At 40.2% G+C, this 17,428-nt stretch overlaps 1 protein-coding gene across 2 annotated transcripts; it reads left to right on the top strand.

Moving 5' to 3' along the window:
• The first annotated feature begins 6,428 nt into the window (after window positions 1-6,428).
• Window positions 6,429-15,167, top strand: osr1 (odd-skipped related transcription factor 1). Of its 2 annotated transcripts, none has more exons than XM_023288670.3 (3): window positions 6,429-6,696; window positions 12,839-13,537; window positions 14,674-15,167. In XM_023288670.3, exons 2-3 carry the CDS (start codon window positions 12,867-12,869, stop codon window positions 14,804-14,806), a joined length of 804 nt encoding a protein of 267 aa, XP_023144438.1. In that variant the 5' UTR covers window positions 6,429-6,696; window positions 12,839-12,866; the 3' UTR covers window positions 14,807-15,167. The 2 variants fall into 2 exon arrangements, with proteins under 2 accessions (XP_023144438.1, XP_054862229.1); XM_055006254.1 differs by lacking the exon at window positions 6,429-6,696 and adding an exon at window positions 6,738-10,287.
• Window positions 15,168-17,428: the final 2,261 nt, after the last annotated feature.

Below are 17,428 nucleotides of genomic sequence, written 5' to 3'. Positions count from 1 at the left end.
TGCAACCCTACAGTGCTGGGTTCTGATTGGCTCAGTGACTGTAGCATCAGTCTCCCCTGTCTCCAGTGTATAGCAGCATTCAGCATCTCACCTTGTCCATTTCACATAGATTTCTGATCGCTGCGCATAGTGTTGCTCTGTGGTGATGTGCGGTGTGTGGGAAGGGTTTATGAAGCCTTCAAATATATATCAACAAGAAAAGCACTCGGAGAGTGCAGTACTCCGCCAAGACTGTTCATTCCCTGACCTTATGTGAAAAAGGCATGTGTTATCATATGAATGTTATGTACAGATACCGAATTGCCTGACCTAAATATGTATCGGGCAGGGGGAATTGATGGGACTTGGAAACACCCCCACAATTTAATCAGTTGTTCCTTGCGTCATTTCCAATAAGTCGACAACGGTGGACTTGTAGTAGGATCGCAATCATGTGATCGTCAGCAGGCAACTGACAGTGTTCACTTGTTATCATGGTTACAGTGACGCCGTGCCAGCTGCTATATCTCACAGTGTGAAATCCTTAACATATCCATGGATCCAGACAATAAGATGTATCACTGCCAAAATCGAATCACTTGATCCTTCTGTCATTTCTGACTTTCCCTGAAAACTGCATCCAAATCCATTGGTCCCTTTTTGAGTAATGTTGCATAAGGACAGACAGATTCACAGACAAACATACGCCGATCGTCACATAACTTGGGTTATATGGTGGAAGAAACCTGCGTTCCTTGGCGAAGTAATAATAAAATTAATATTGTAGCATTGTATTTGTGTATGATTGTGTTCATTTGAATTTACTTTGTTTTGTTTATTATTGTGATGTTTATTTATGTTGTGCCTTGGATCTTATTTCGTGGATTATTTGGTCAGATATTTTATTGTTCTGTGTTTGCTCATTTTGCCCTGCTGGGTGCTGGCATTCTTATTATTTTGGTACAATGATTTATTTGTGGTACCGCGGGAGAGTCGGTAAGAATGTGGTCTGTGTTTGTTGTACTGAGCGGTGAATAAAACCTGCAGAAAACTGTCCTATGTGCTGGGGATGTTTAGCATGGAAGACAGCAAAAGATATGACAATAAAAACACAAAATAATTGTAACCTGCCTGAACTACAACCCCAGAGATGGATGAGTCGAGCAATATTTAAGGGTTACAATATGGTTGCTACTTCGCGGATTTTCCTCTATCTCTGGGATATATATATATATATATATATATATATATATATATATATATATATATATATATATATATATATATATATATATATATAGTGGTAAGAGAAAGGGTGGGGGCCTCGCGATGTATGTGAATGAGAGATGGTGTAATGCTGGACACATTAGCGTTAAAGAGCAGCTCTGCTCTAAGGATGTAGAATTACTGGCGGTCAGTCTGCGTCCGTTCTATCTGCCCCGGGAGTATTCACATGTAATAGCCATTACTGTGTACATCCCTCCCTCGGCTGATGCGGCTGCAGCCTGTGAACTCATCCACAGTGTAGTGTCCCAGCTGCAAACATCTCACCCTCAGTCTCTTATCATCATCTCAGGAGACTTTAGTCATACATCGCTCTCTGCCACTCTCCCCACTTTCACCCAGTACGTGACCTGCCATACCAGAGACAATAAAACCCTGGACCTGCTGTATGCAAACATCAAGGATGCATACAGCTCCTCACCCCTCCCCCCGCTGGGCCACTCAGATCACAACCTGGTGAGACTGCAGCCCATTTACATACCTATGGTGAAGAAACAACCCCCCACCACCAGGTATGTGAAGAAGTGGTCTGACGAGGCCACTGAGGCGCTGCAGGACTGCTTTGAGACCACAGACTGGGATGTGCTGTGTGGTCCACACGGGGAGGACATTGATTCACTGACGGACACTATCACGGACTACATTAACTTCTGTGCAGAGAACATCGTACCGACCAGGAAAGTACGGTGTTTCTCTAACAGCAAACCCCGGGTGTCCCTGGAACTGAAGGCCCTGCTGAAGGAGAAGAGGAGGGTCTTTGGATCTGGGGACAAAGAGGAGCTGAGGAGGGTGCAGAAGGAGATAAAGAAGAAGATCAAGGCGGACAAGGCCAGCTACAGGACCAAGATGGAATCTCACCTGCAGGACAATAACACAAGGGAGGTCTGGACAGACCTGAGATCCATCTCTGGTTACAGCAGAGGCCATGAGAGGGGAACTGCAGCAGGAGGCCAGGAGTGGGCCAATGAGCTGAATCTGTTCTTTAACAGATTTGACTCTGCTCCCACTCCTCCCCCCTCTCATCAAAGCACCGGCCAGCCAGCTCCTTCTTCACACCTCAGCTCTCTACCACCAACACCACCAACAGCACCCCTCCGCCGATCCCCGTCTTCTACCACCTCCGGACTCCGCATACAGCCCCATCACCCCTCCTCGTCTCACCCCCCACCACCACCATCACCCCTCCCCCTGCCACCCTCCCCCTGCCTCTCCATAACAGCTGATCAGGTGAGAAGTGAGCTTAAAAAGATGAAGACCAGGAAAGCTGCAGGTCCTGATGGAATCAGCTCCAGACTCCTTAGAGACTGTGCAGACCAGCTCTGTCAGGTGCTGCTGCACATCTTTAACCTGAGCCTGAGTCTGGAGAGGGTTCCTCTGTTATGGAAGACTTCCTGCCTGGTTCCTGTCTCTAAGACCAGGAACCCCAGGGAGCCTAACCACTTCAGACCTGTGGCCCTCACTTCTCACCTGATGAAGACCATGGAGAGGATCGTCCTCAAGAACCTCCGTCCCCAGGTGAGCCAGTATCTGGATCCACTGCAGTTCGCCTACCAACCGAACATTGGAGTGGATGATGCAGTGGTCTACCTGCTGCACAGATCACTGACTCATCTGGAGAAACCCAGCAGCACTGTGAGGGTCATGTTCTTTGACTTCTCCAGTGCTTTCAACACCATCCAGCCTTCTCTGCTTAGGGTGAAGCTTGAAGGAGCAGGAGTAGACTGTCACCTGGCTGCTTGGACCATCGACTACCTCACCAACAGACCACAGTACGTGAGGCTTCAGGACTGTGTGTCTGATGTGGTAGTCAGCAGCATGGAGGTCCACAGGGGAAAGTGCTCTCCTCCTTTTTCTTCACCCTGGACACATCGGACTTCCATTATAACTCTGGGAGCTGTCACCTCCAGAAGTTCTCCGATGATACAGCCATTGTTGGGTGTGTATCTGAGGGGGACGAGCGGGAGTACAGGACGGTCATCTCTGACTTTGTTGACTGGTGTGAGCGAAACCATCTGCAGCTCAACGCCAGTAAGACGAAGGAGATGATCGTGGACTTCAGCAGGAGGAGGACACCCCGGACTGCACCGGTGAACATCCAGGGTTTGGACATTGACATGGTGGACACATACAAATACCTGGGTGTTCACCTCAACAATAAACTGGACTGGACACATAACACAGAGGTCCTGTACAAGAAGTGGTCTCCACCACTGAGGAGACTGAGGTCCTTTGGAGTGTGCAGGACTCTGCTCAGGACATTCTACGACTCTGTGGTAGCGTCTGCTATTTTCTATGCAGTGGTCTGCTGGGGAGCAGGGAGCACTGAAAGGGACAGAAAGAGACTAAACAGACTGGTTAGGAGGGCCGGTTCTGTCCTGGACTGTTCCCTGGACTCCATAGAGGAGGTGGGTGAGAGGAGGATGTTGGCAAAGCTCACATCCATCATGGACAATCCCTCTCACCCACTGCATGACACTGTGGGGTCTTTAAGCGCTCCTTCAGCAGCAGACTGAGACATCCACCCTGCAAGAAAGAGCGCTATCGCAGGTCCTTCATTCCATCTGCTATAAGACTTTACAACATCAGCATCACTGGCTGATGTTAACATAAACTGGACTATATCATTACCACCCCAAACCATAAAATTTGCACTGACATTCTTGCACTGCACATCTTTGCACTTTTAAACTTTATTTTTATTTTTTATTTTTTCTGTTAAGCCACTTTATCCTCATCTCTCACCCTTGTATATACTGTAAATATTATTACTATTGTTCTATTATTATTTTATTCTTATCACTACGTCCACTGTTACATAAGCTGCTGTAACAGTGTAAATTTCCCCTGGAGTGGGGAGAAATAAAGAACTTTATCTTATCTTATTTATATATATATATATATATATATATATATATATATATATATATATATATATATATATATATATATATATATATATATATATATATATATATTGGATCACCTCATTTTAAAAACCTAATGAATTATAGACTCTAGTATCGGCACAGGTTTCTAACAACCGGAGGCATTTAGGATTACACATACATGCACTTGGATACAGAACCATGCATAAAGAACAATACCCCCAGGAAGAGTAGCTACTGTTGCTATAGAGAAGTTAATGGGGAACCAATTAAAGCAATTTTATCCTTGCGGTTCCAATCATAAACACAGCACTGCAATGTAATATGATAAAATCCAGATTTCTCATAAAATGTCAGTCAGGGACACAAAGCCAAGGTAATCAGTTTTATGCTGTTGCCAGGTATGTTATACCAGTGTCCTTCCATCATCACTTAAACTCACATTCCAACTTTGGTTTACAATAAAATAACACAGACAGTGACTGACTGTCAGTTTCAGAACCTCAGTATATGAATCAAAAATCAAAAATAAGTATGTTTATTCAAAAGGTTTTCTCCACCAGATGGCAGATTTTCTTCACTGAAGGTTTTCCAACTTGGTTACTGCTGAGTGCTAATAGTTTCAAACTGTTATTACACCATATTAACATGAGGCCATTATATTTTGCATTTAATGCATTGGTCCCTTAACTGAGCATTGAGACCCCCTCTCAGTCAGACATATTTTCATGTAAATCTGCAAATAATCTGAAAATATGAGGATTTTATTTTTGGCATTAACTCCTTTCTACAAAGGGTCAGAGTTCCTTTAGTTGTATCCCACGCATTGAAGCAGAGTTCAGATAGATGGATTGTATCTACTTGTCAGAGGTTTATTCAGGTAAATCAGCTTTCAGTCAGTGCTTGCTGATAGATAGATAGATAGATAGATAGATAGATAGATAGATAGATAGATAGATAGATAGATAGATAGATAGATAGATAGATAGATAGATAGATAGATAGATAGATAGATTAGAGTGGTTCAGGTCTCTTCTCATCACACTGTACATACATTTTATAAAATCTCTATTTTTCAGCTTTGGTAGCTGATTTAATCCACAGGCAAATTTGATATGTTGATTGCAGGGTGTACACACTCACTACACTTATGTAGTATTTATCCACACCCCACACTGCAACACACACATTTCTATCCATTTCTACAAGAATACAGATCCACTTTGGCTGGCTGATAAAGCTATTGAAATGGAGCTGATTTTCAGCCTGTTACTGCTGTGCAATTGAAAGGTGTTAGATCAACACTATAGAGATATTTACAAGTTAAAACCAGACTTCACTAATACAGTACGTTCTTGTCATATGTCACCCCCCCACCCCCACCCCGCTCCTTTTTTCATTTTTCTTTTTTTTCTGATTCTCACTTTCTACAAACGCACAAAGCAATTACAGAAAGACTATCAGAGTTTTTAATTAAAACGGTTATGGCATGTAATTTCCCCGTTACTATTATCATTATATTTTAATGTAGATATGGTAAGTACCACATCTCTTGATCGATTTATCAGTGCTTTTTTTTGCATCGCCATTTTTGAACAAACAAGTCTTCAAAGATAGCCACATTTAGACCTATAGGCTGTTGCTAGCTCATGATATAGGTGAGTAATTAATTGCCTTGTTATTCCTAAATATGATTACCGTGTAGAGGTGTTGAGAAAGTACTTGCACTTGCGCATGGGCAGCGCACGCTTTCCCAAATCTTTAAATACGTAGGCTGCTGTGCAAATAGGAAGACTTTACATCCCAAACCGTCATCTGACTGGAGCTGACTGTCGTCAAAAAAGCTCATTTGGAAGCGTGCACAGCCTGTACAGAGACAAACACTGAGCTTTTCCCCCCTCTTTTTAAAATTATTTTAGAAGCTCATTCTATGTGCCCAGCACGGCCACATATGTACCCAGACGTCGATAGTAAGATAAGATACGATAAGATACGATAAGCTCGCTGTACCGAACCTTCACCGGGGAAATTTACACATTACAGCAGCTGGATAAAACAGACATGTAGGAAGCAAGACACAAATTGCATATGAATACAAACAGCATGGCACGATGGCTAATGATTAAAGGCCAGAATTGTGTAGAATTGTACTTTTATACAGAGTAGTAGTGCTACAACTGGAACGCCTCCACATATGACCTTTTCCTTCCTGACACCACAGCATCATACAGCAGCGTTAATGTTCTCTGTGTTGAGTTGTGTGCTGTTGGGCTGGATGTGGGACGTGCCAGGAGGGACTGTGCGCTGCAATAAAGAGGCGGCGGCAGCTGAGAGGAAGAAACAGTGAAGTGGAAAGTCGTGGAAAGTCACACCGCGGCCGCTCTAGTTCACCTTCGTGCCTGCTTCTGACCTCAAAACAGAAGAGGAACATGCTGCTCGTCCGGCCATCTCACTAACTCATCCACCCAGAGAAACTAAGCTGCTCGACGGGCTTCCACACCGTGACAATACGGCTGGAGAGTAATTAACAAAATAGGCTGATTTATTGGTAAGTGCTTGTTTTTCTATTTAACATGAAATGGCAGTACATTTTAAGAGTTTCATGTTAATGTTGTTTAAGCTTAAATGTAAAAATATACCATGGGCGTACGCTTAGCATTACTTTGCCATCCAAATACTAATTTTTAATTTTTCTAATGATTTTTTTAACCTTTGAAAAGAGTGAAGATTTGAGATTGAGATTTGCAGGATGGCTGCTCAACAGGTGTAGCGTGCCCCGTTTATCGGCCTATTAGTGTTTTTTCTTTCTATAATAAGTAATACTTAGCGAGAACAAGTCGTTTATTAGATTAACTAGTAAATGAATTAAGAGATCATTGTGGCAATTGCTCTTTTTAAAACCTTTTCCACGAAAATGTGGTGCAGTCCGACCTCCCGTATTTAGACTTTCACCTGAAAGAACAGTAAAGTTTTGCAGGTGGAAAAGATCTAGGTTGTGGAGTATGCACTTATAAAATGGCTTCCTTTCTGCACACTCAAACAGTTACATAATATGAAATGTCATTATCGAGAACTTTGAGTAGAATAACTGTAGTAATTCTGACAGCCCTGCAGTTTTATTTATTTATTTTTGGGTTCACTTAATTTTCCTAACTTGCAAATGATCTAACCTGCTTGGATGGGTCCTAGTTCAATGCAGTGCTCCATAATGGAGATAGCCTGAAGAGGAAATCTGAAAGAACATCTGTGATCAACAAGTAGAAAAAAAGATCAACTCTGGTCTAAATGTTGTGACACCTTCAGCCCCAAGTCAGAGCCTTCTTTTCTGTTTTACTAAGTTGTCGCTGATGCTGCTCCGCCAAGTGTAGCCTGAGACTAAATGGAATCTGCCTGCATCGCATAATAGGTCTGTGGGATTCAAGCTTTTTTTTTTTTTTTTTTTAAATTTTTGTTTGTTTTGTTGTTGTTTTTTCATCAAGACCTGAGTTCACAGAGCTCTCAGCAGCCGAGTGTGAGCTGCTGGCCGAGAGAGATGGGCAGGCAGGGGGATTGTATGGCATGTGGCCTACAAGTCGAAGCAACTGGATTATTCATCTCTCCTGGAATTATAATTATTAAGCCTACTCACTGATTATCAGAGTGAAAGAAGCATCACATCTGTGAGATAACAGTAGTAGCACCACCAAGCTGTATAAGTTCTAGTAAGTTCTGCACTTTACATTTGTAAAATTACAAAGGCACTAATAGTCAAAGGTGCAGGTTTAGCTTTATGTCACTTGTACACAGTTACAATGTGCAAAAAAATAAATATAAATATAGGATTGATACTATTGCTAACTTCTTTATAGAGTAGAGAGTGGGTGAAAAAAATGCTTGTTGGTTCACAAGATATATTAATCACTGCTCCTACTGTACCAGCTCTAAATACTTCATGCATTAGGCCTCAAGAGAGCTGTTGCCAAATGGCCAGAATTTCAAACCCCGGTGACCTTCTTTTCATATTAACATGAATGCACAAATAACTGTTTTGTAGTAAAAGTTTACTGTAATGTAATGATTGTTTCATGTACATTGCAGAGCCATATGAGGTAGAGATTGTACAATTTTCTAAAATGGTGACGCTTAGTTACAGCTAATAGGTTGTGTTGAGATTTTCTTTTTAACACACTTATGAGAAGAAATTTTAAACCAGTGATTCCCAACCTGAGGAGCCCGAGGAGATAAACAAACAAAAAAAACACAGTCAACAAAATGACTGCAGCTAAACATTTATTCTCGAATTCTTGTTAACTCTTGTCTTTTTGTTTTGTTTGTTTTTGTACTGAATACTTTTACTGTATTTATTCTGACTGTGAAAACCCAACCCTTCAGTTTAAATAATGGCAGACAGAAACTTTAAACTGCTTTACAGTATAATGGGATTTCAAGGGATAACAAGTCAAAGGGGATGTAGACAAGATTTAGTAACACTCAGCCCACACGAGCCATTTGGATTTTTTATGTAGAGTTTGACTTCTTAAATGCATGTTTTGCTAGTTTGGGTTTTTATTAATTTAATATTTGAAGGTCACCTTAAATAATTTCTCATAGTGGCTTGTAACTGTTTCTCAGCAGCCTTTATTTGATATTTTGATTATACAGTAGTGGTAAAATACATACAGTCATGAATTCCCTAAATGAAAAAAAATAATCTGAGGACATTGCTTTTTCCCTCAGCGTTTTGGGGTGTGTTTTCCATAGACTGAACAGAGCTGGACCTGCTTAATTAAGCCGAAGAAGAAAAGCTCACACTCATCAATAGATTCTGGGTCTGATGTTCAAAACTCTGATTATGTTTACATGGTATCAAGATGAAAAACTGCATCTTGCTTTTCACCACAAAGCCCTTTGAGGTGCTGAATCTCATCGTCCCATCCAAAGAAGAGGGCAAGAGGGATATATGGATCTGGTGTCCTGTGGTATGCAGAATTCTGAGGGTTAAAGGTGCAGAGAGGTTCAGCAGCAGAGCAGTTATCTCCTTTAATGACCTCCTGCATAAAAGTCAATTACTTCTGCATCATGATCAGAAAAGAACAGACCACAGGGGGCTGTTTGAGCTCCACTGCTTCTCATTACAACCACTTCACTGGTGTTTATTGGATGAGTGGACTGACTTCAGGGACAGTTAAGGCTTGTCTAATCTTCATTTTTGCCACATTTATTAAGATTTCTAAAAGCTGTATAAAGCTGCAAAAATATAAACTTCACAGTATTTGGCTGTATTGTAAAATAATGACTGTTTTATGTACTTTGCAGGACTGTTTACTAAGATAAATGATTGTTAAATAGCACAGTCTCTACTGTGCAGGTGGTGATGAAATAAAAAAGCTGTCAGTTGTTTCACATATGAATTTACAATCCCATGCATTCTTCCTTGTTAAGTTTAAAATCCTGAGAAAGCTTGGGAGATACCAGGTTCTCCTGAAGAATCTTTTTTCTTGAGTGCACTATTTCACTATTACTCCAGTGATTCTTAATTTTCTATCTTTTAACCTGGTCGATCTATCCCTATCTCTATCTCTAAATTCTGTTCCTGTACAAATCAGCTGCATTCTGAATTACATTTTGAGGAAAGTTTATTTTCTCCAGGATTATATTTGTTTTTGAAGCTTTACTGCCATTCCTTTTTAGTCAGCTAATCATATTGGATGGGTTTCAACTCATCATTCTGGTAACCCAGAAGAAAGAGGAGAATCTCGTAAAAGACTTATATTTTAACCCAAGCTATGATATTTTCTTAAATCTACCAAAGTCATTTTGGGGCCTAATCATTCCCAAACAGCAAGTAAAAATCTAAGTAAAACTATGTGGAATGTGAAGTGGTCCAACACAAGATGCAAACTTGAGTCTCTTGGGTGAAAGTCCTGTTGTGGACTTATGCCTCCTTATGTCTATTTTGTGCCCCCTCTTACTTTGTTGTTAGGTGGCTTTCCTCTGCAGGAATTTGGGGCAGGGGCAAGGTGACACATATCTTTACAGGAACTGCAGGTGCTTTATTCTCCCCTCAAAACGGCCTTGAATAAGGTCTCAGAGGGACAATTCCTGCAGCTGTGACAGAGACTTCAGGCTGCCCTAACACGTCCTACAAGTTCTCGCAGTAGTAAGTAATGTATAGTGTTACCCTTTGGGAACAAAATTTCTTTCAGACACAACTGAGAATGTAGTTTAGTTGTATGGAAAGGAAATCTGTGTAAGATGTTACCTTAAAATTATTAATAACTGTAAGAAATATTGTTGTTGCCCTTGTTTGATGTCTCTGATGTTATAATTTCCCCATGATACTTTCTCTGAATGATAAAAAGTCATTTTTGTCTATGGCTGCATGATTCTCTCAAATTAAATGTGTATGATAATGTTTTGTGAATCACTTTAGACCCCAAATTCAGTCCAACCAAGATCTTTGGCAAACTCTGGGATTATCATATCAAGCAGAGGTGTGGGTTTGAACACATGGATGGATGAATTTCATATCGAGTCCACCAAGGTTAAAGAGGCTTTCTCAGAAAAAGAAATAGCACTCCTTAATGTGAAATTTGCTCAGTAAAAAAAACCTTTACCTTGTCAACTTCTAAAGCCACCACTTTGACTTTGGATTTGTAATGAGTGAGTTCCAGATAACCAAAATAGGGTTTATTCAGACTGAGATTACATCTTAATTTAATAGAGCTGCACTGTAAACAGAGGTGAAATATATACTGTCCTGAAGTACAGACAGCAATAAAAAATATCTGAAATAATAACTCCCACTGTGCAGCATATTGACACATATACAGTGCGTACTTTAGCAAATATCATGTTATTGAATGCTTTAATAAGTTCTTTAATACTTAAGCAGCATTTGGATGTTGTTGGTGGTGATTTTAATGACTTAATACAGTCTTGAGTAGTTACCTAACAATGTGCCATACTTATATTTATATTTATATTATATACTTATATTTTGGATGAACTATTTTATTTGAAAAGTACCTGTCATATAAATTTATGGAAGTAGAATGTTCAAATATAGCAGGGCAATGGATTGGAATGTATTTAAAATGTAGAAGTAAAACACAAATAAATGAACCTATGTCATCTTTGTAGTAACCCCACCTATTAGATGTAGCATGCAATGAAGTTAAATGTATATACAAATATTTTTCTCTGAAATTCAAATCAAAGTGAAATGCAGCACCTGAGTAAAAGTTCTTTGTGAGTATGCAAGCAACAGTGGGGCAGTATTTGTCGGTCAATACACTGGTCTGATATATGAGATGAAGGGTGAGGAGTGGCTTGTGGGCTGTGTTCTGTCTGAGAATGGGACTTGGAGTTGTTGTGGCTTGTATCCGTCAGCATCTGCCTCAGACAAAGGTACATTATTGTCTATTGTTATTCCTGCTTATCAAACCTGATTTAACAGGTATTTCTCTGGGTGAATGCTGTCATTCTGTTTCTCTGCCCTGGATAGCCCCAGGCATGTGGCTAGGAACAGGAACAGGAACACCCACAGACGTGTGTGTGTGTGTGTGTGTGTGTGTGTGTGTGTGTGTGTGTGTGTGTGTGTGTGTGTGTGTGTGTGTGTGTGTGTGTGTGTGTGTGTGTGTGCGTGCATGTGTTTGTATGTGTGCATGCATGTCTGTGTGTGTGTGCATGTGTGTTTGTGTGTGTGCGTGCATGCGTGCACACATTTTAATACAGGCAATTACTGTACATTCACATTGGCTGACACATTTAGGGCAGACATATTGCTCATATTTTTCCTATACAATGTATTACCTGCAACTAATAGCCCTCACAAGTATGCTAATACATGCATGGACTATTAGTAGTAATGACAATGATATACATATCATATTGTTATTATTTTTATAGTACTATTATGACGTCAAAGTGGCATTATTATTTTTTTTAATAAGTTTTAAAAGTTGAGAAGGTAGGTTGGACAAGCATGTCGTGATTGTGACTGTCATGGATGTGATGGGATTTTGCATACCATAACCATTTGAACTATAAACATAGTTGTCCTAATAACCATTCTGTACTTGCTTTATGCTTTTGCAGAAAGTGAGAACTGAAAAAATCGTAATATCGATCAAGAAGCTACTGTATTAATGATTTCTGGTTGTAACTTTTTAAAGGCTTTTGTAGTGTCAATGTAGTGCCTGCACAGCAAAAATAGGCTGAAAATCAGTACCATTTCAGCCAGCCAAAGGGGATCCATGTTCTGGTCGAAATGTGTGTGTTGCAGTATGGGGTGTGGAGAAACACTTCATGAGGTTGAGTGTGTCCACCTGCAATTCACATATCAAATATGTCTGTGGACTAAGCCAGTTTCCACAGCTAACAAGTAGAGACCTTATAGAATGTATGCATTTGGTTACAGTGAGATGACAAAAGAAAATTGAGAAACATGACCCACTTTCTATAAACTTGCATTTTACAGTCATCGTTGTAATTGCGTTACCTGAATTCCTGCCAAACCCCACACTTGGTTTCTTGAATGTTGTTGTAGTTACACTATGTGTGTGCACATCTGTACAAATCTTTGTGATCAAACCTACTTGTAGTTGCTGATATGAATGCATTTACTTAAGAGAGCTTTAAAACAAATCAATGTAACTCAACCAGCAATTAGCATATTTTAATTTGCTGATGTTTTCTGTCTCAATCAGAAGGCCTGCTGGATTTAGTGAGGCAGCCATGGGTAGCAAGACTTTGCCAGCACCAATCCCTCTCCATCCATTCCTTCAGTTGGCCAACTGTTCCCTCATCCAGGGCACCTCAAGTCTCCAGCTGCCAGCAGATCATTTTCACAGCATCTACAGCTTCAGTGCAATGCATGCCATCCACCTTCATCAGTGGACCCTTGGCCTCCCTCCTTTGGCCCTGCCCCGCTGCACCATCTCCAAGCTGCCTCCCCAGTTTTCTTCCATGGCCTCCATCCCCATATTCCCTTACCTTCTGCAGCCTAAGCAGGACTCTGCAGGGCTGCTGCAGAGCTCCAAGAACAAGCCCCGTTTTGACTTTGCCAACCTGGCAGCAGCAGCCACACAAGAGGATCATTTGAAGGTAGCAGATCTGAGCATGACAGGTGCTGCTGCTGAAGTACAGGCTTCATCTCAACACCTACCCTCAGCCAGCCTAGGATGCCTGCTAGACGTAACCAAAATCTCTTCACCAGAGCGCAAATCTAGCCGAGGCAGACTGCCCTCCAAGACCAAGAAAGAATTTGTCTGCAAGTTCTGTGGCCGACATTTTACCAAATCCTATAACCTTTTGATCCATGAGAGGACGCATACAGACGAGAGGCCATATACATGTGATATCTGCCACAAGGCCTTTAGAAGGCAGGACCACCTCAGGGACCACAGGTGAGAACCCTTCATCAAAGCACATCAAATCAATGCAACACCATTTCTGTATAATTAACTGAGTCTTGACCCTCTCTATTATGAAGTTTCCATGCAAATTTTGTGTACATTTTATAATAGTTCCCACAGTTTCCCTTCATAATCTTTATATCCTGTACCATTATGCAAATAACATAACTCCTACATGTAGGAGTTGGCCAGATTGATGTCATGCCATGCTGTCTTTCTGCACAGGATGTGTTTATGCACAGTACTGAGTGAAAGTCACCCAAGCTTGTATACATACAATACAGTTAAAATGTAAGCCATTCTGCAATGTGTGTAAACAGCTAGGTTAATTAAAACAAAACATTACTGTTACATCAGATGTGTGTGATGAACAACTGTTCAAAAGTTGATGAAACTCCTTATGTATACTTGGCCAAAAGGCTTAAAAGAGAAAAGTTCAGTTGTCAAATGACAATAGTCATGTTAATGTCTGTGCACAGCTTAGTAAGTTTTACCATGCAAATGAGTTTGGTATCACTGTAAATCTGTAGAGACAAAAACTAAACCTCGAAAAATCTGCCGGAAATACTCTGTATTGTACATGCACAGTAGGGCTACATGCACAATATTGCCACAATTAGACACAAATTTTGGACTGCAGGTGGATGTCTGTATGTGCAGTCTGCATGGATCTTTGTGGAGCTGACAAAATGTACCTGACCTACACCCTACCCAAAGTATAACACTAGCCAAAAGGCAAATTATTGAATTCCAAAGTATACATCACCAACAAAACCCTGTGGGGACCCTTGTGGACATGTGGATGCAAAAAGTATGATTTGACATTAAAAGGCTGTGAATTTTTCTCATATTTTGATATGATGTGAATTTTCAAGACTTATCTGGGATTTGCCTGATTGTATTGTTTTTTAATCTAACCAAACATAAACATTAAATAGGGAAATGCTCATACAGGTTTATACATACATATATATATATATATATATATATATATATATATATATATATATATATATATATAAAAATAAAAATAAAAAACATGCTTTGTTTCATTTGGGGAACATGTCTGAAATCTCACGACTCTTCCGAAATTACTAACTTGCTGCACTGTTGTGCTCCCCCTGCAGGTACATCCATTCCAAAGAAAAGCCCTTTAAATGTCAAGAGTGTGGAAAGGGCTTCTGTCAGTCCAGGACTCTAGCTGTCCACAAAACATTACACATGCAGGTCAAGGAAGTGAAGCCAGCCAAGATCAAGTGACTCACTCTGCTATCGGAGAGGGGACCACTGAAAGAACATGACCGAAGACAACAACAATCAAAGAACTGCCAAAGCCAGAGCCCTCCATTTTGGTGCAAACATTCACATTAAACATTCCACAAACGGAATGTTTAAGCAGCCAGTTCTTAAATAAATGATACACAAATTAGTGGAGACATGTATGCTTAGTCATCAAAGCCTCCTTTTCAATAAATGTTATATTTGTTTTGTACAAATGCATTATATCAAAATGTATTTTTGCACTTTAACCTGATTGATGATTATTTACATATATCACTGGATTTTCTTGAACTTATTTTCAAAATGAATAATCATTTCTAAATAAAATATTTTACTGTAACGGTTTGAGTATGTATATATGTTTGAAGTAAATTATTGACAATGTTAGAACTAGTCTTTAGATCTAGTAGTAATTAGATGTAATTCAGCCAACCACATAATGGTTTCATCAGATTTGATGATCAATGTGAATGATAGTGATGAGGTGACAGACCAGCTGCTTAGACCATGCTTGTCTTGCTTTGCCATCCATTCCGTAGAACACAATGGTCTGGCTGCACTACACTGTCATTCTGATATAGGATAAAAATGCTCTGACGTGCTTGTATTTACTTAAACCAATCATTGTCATGCATTGTGATTAAAATGAATAATTCATAAAAAAGTGAGGGGCAACCTTACTGCAAGATCCAAATACTAAGCAAAAACTTGTGTAGTGTAGGTTCATGCCCTTAAGTTGTTGTTTCCTAGAGCAAAGAAATCTTTAATATAGATAAAGGCAGGCATGGACAAGGGCTAAAATGCATCAATGGTAGGCTTATACCTGCATCTTACATCTGGCAAGGAAGACTGTCTCCATGCTTACTTCTTTACCTACATTTATTTTTATCCACCTTGAAAATTTCAAATTGAAATATTTTAAATGGAAGAATGGTACAGGTGCATTAGACAATACCAGGTTACAATGTTTAAAGATTTAAAGAACACAGAAAGTAACTGTCTTACGAAAGCTAAAAAAAAAAAAAAAAAAAAAAAGATCCACAACAGACAATTAGTTAAAGAATCATTTGTCTTCAATTTTAAAATAAGACAAAGCTGTTTTATCTCTCTCTGCAAACTAATCTAAGCGACTGGAGTAGAAAAATATAAAACTTATTTTACATGTTCTGTCTGTCTACGCAAGAGACAGACAGCAGGTATGTGTCCTTTGCTGTAGAATGCTAGCATGCTGATGTTTAATGGGTATGTTTACCATGTTCACAGTGGTGGTGACTGTGAATACACACTATATAGCAAACCACTGAGATGTTTTTGAGATTTAAAAAAAAAGTAAAAACAAATAACTCAAAATGATGGACTGAATTACTCTAAGAAGGTGACATGGAATTTCAGGTTCCTCTAGATGTCTTTTTTGATGGGGGTCCTACAAAGTCTGAAATTCCCCTGGTGCCTGTAGGAGCTCCATAGATGAGAGACGTTTGATTCAAATCTGTCACCAGCAACAGTCAGTACAGGACCAGAAGCTCTACCCCTGTGCATTCTTCCCTGGATTCTTTCAGGAAGCTGTTAGCAGTTACGCTGGGTTTAGAGTAGTGGAGACACTGGCTGGAGGGAGCTAAACCACCTTTAGCGGCATGAATGAATCACAAGCACCCTGAAGCCCCTTAATTGTAGGCAAGTATGGCTCCTGGAATGGAAAATTAAATGCTCTCTCCCGCCAGTATGCTCCTGAAGAGCTGGCTTCCAAACCAGACACCATCCCATTTCAGCCTGTGTCATGGAAGCCATTACCTGAGAGATGGAGTCAGTGGTGAGGGAGGTTCCATGGTCTCAACTCGACAAAGGTAACAGTCCTCCAGACATTTTGTCCCTTAATCTGTTCATTTGCAGGTTCTACATTTGTAGGATATTTCCCCTATGTCTGCACCCTTATTTTACCTTGTATATTCTTATGAATAAATATGGTTGTGCCAATACTCTGGTCTCATCAGCCTCAACATTAGTGTCTGCACTTGGGTCCAAACCATGACAGTTTCACATTTATTGTCTCTCTGAATTTCACTACCAGTGATCAAGACTTCAGTGTTGTCTGAGCTGTAAAAAAATCTCTGCCATTAGCAAGATGTAATGTCATACAATATCAGTGTATGGGGAATAAAGGGGAGGTGAGGAGAAGACAAGAGAGGTGCCCAGTGCAACATGGGAAGTCCCAAGCACCCTCTAGCAGCACAACTAAGGGAGGGTTCAAGATAACTGGAGCCTGCATTATATGCATTAGCAAAAAGGAAAGCTTGAAGCCTAATTTGGTGTGTTAAAGCCACATTTACGCAAAACTGATTTCCTTAAATGATCACAAGAATATAAAAACAATAGCAAGGAAAGTTTGAAAGAATTTCTAGTGTCTCAATGTTTCTTAAATCCAAATAACTTCACTTTTTTAGATTTTAAGACAATGTTAAGTCCACAGTTCCTATATACCTGATCTTGTTTCACACAGCACTTACAGTGTGCGCAGAAACTAAACAAATGGTGTGTGTGTCTCTTTTTAAATGTGGATGTTTGTGTGTTCCACGTTTAGTGCGTCATGCAGGAAGAAGGTTG

The sequence above is a fragment of the Amphiprion ocellaris genome, chromosome 20 (assembly GCF_022539595.1).
Source record: "Amphiprion ocellaris isolate individual 3 ecotype Okinawa chromosome 20, ASM2253959v1, whole genome shotgun sequence".
NCBI lineage: Eukaryota > Metazoa > Chordata > Actinopteri > Pomacentridae > Amphiprion > Amphiprion ocellaris.
The sequence above is the reverse complement of the archived record's forward strand: the minus strand, read 5'-3'. Positions and strand labels throughout refer to the sequence as shown.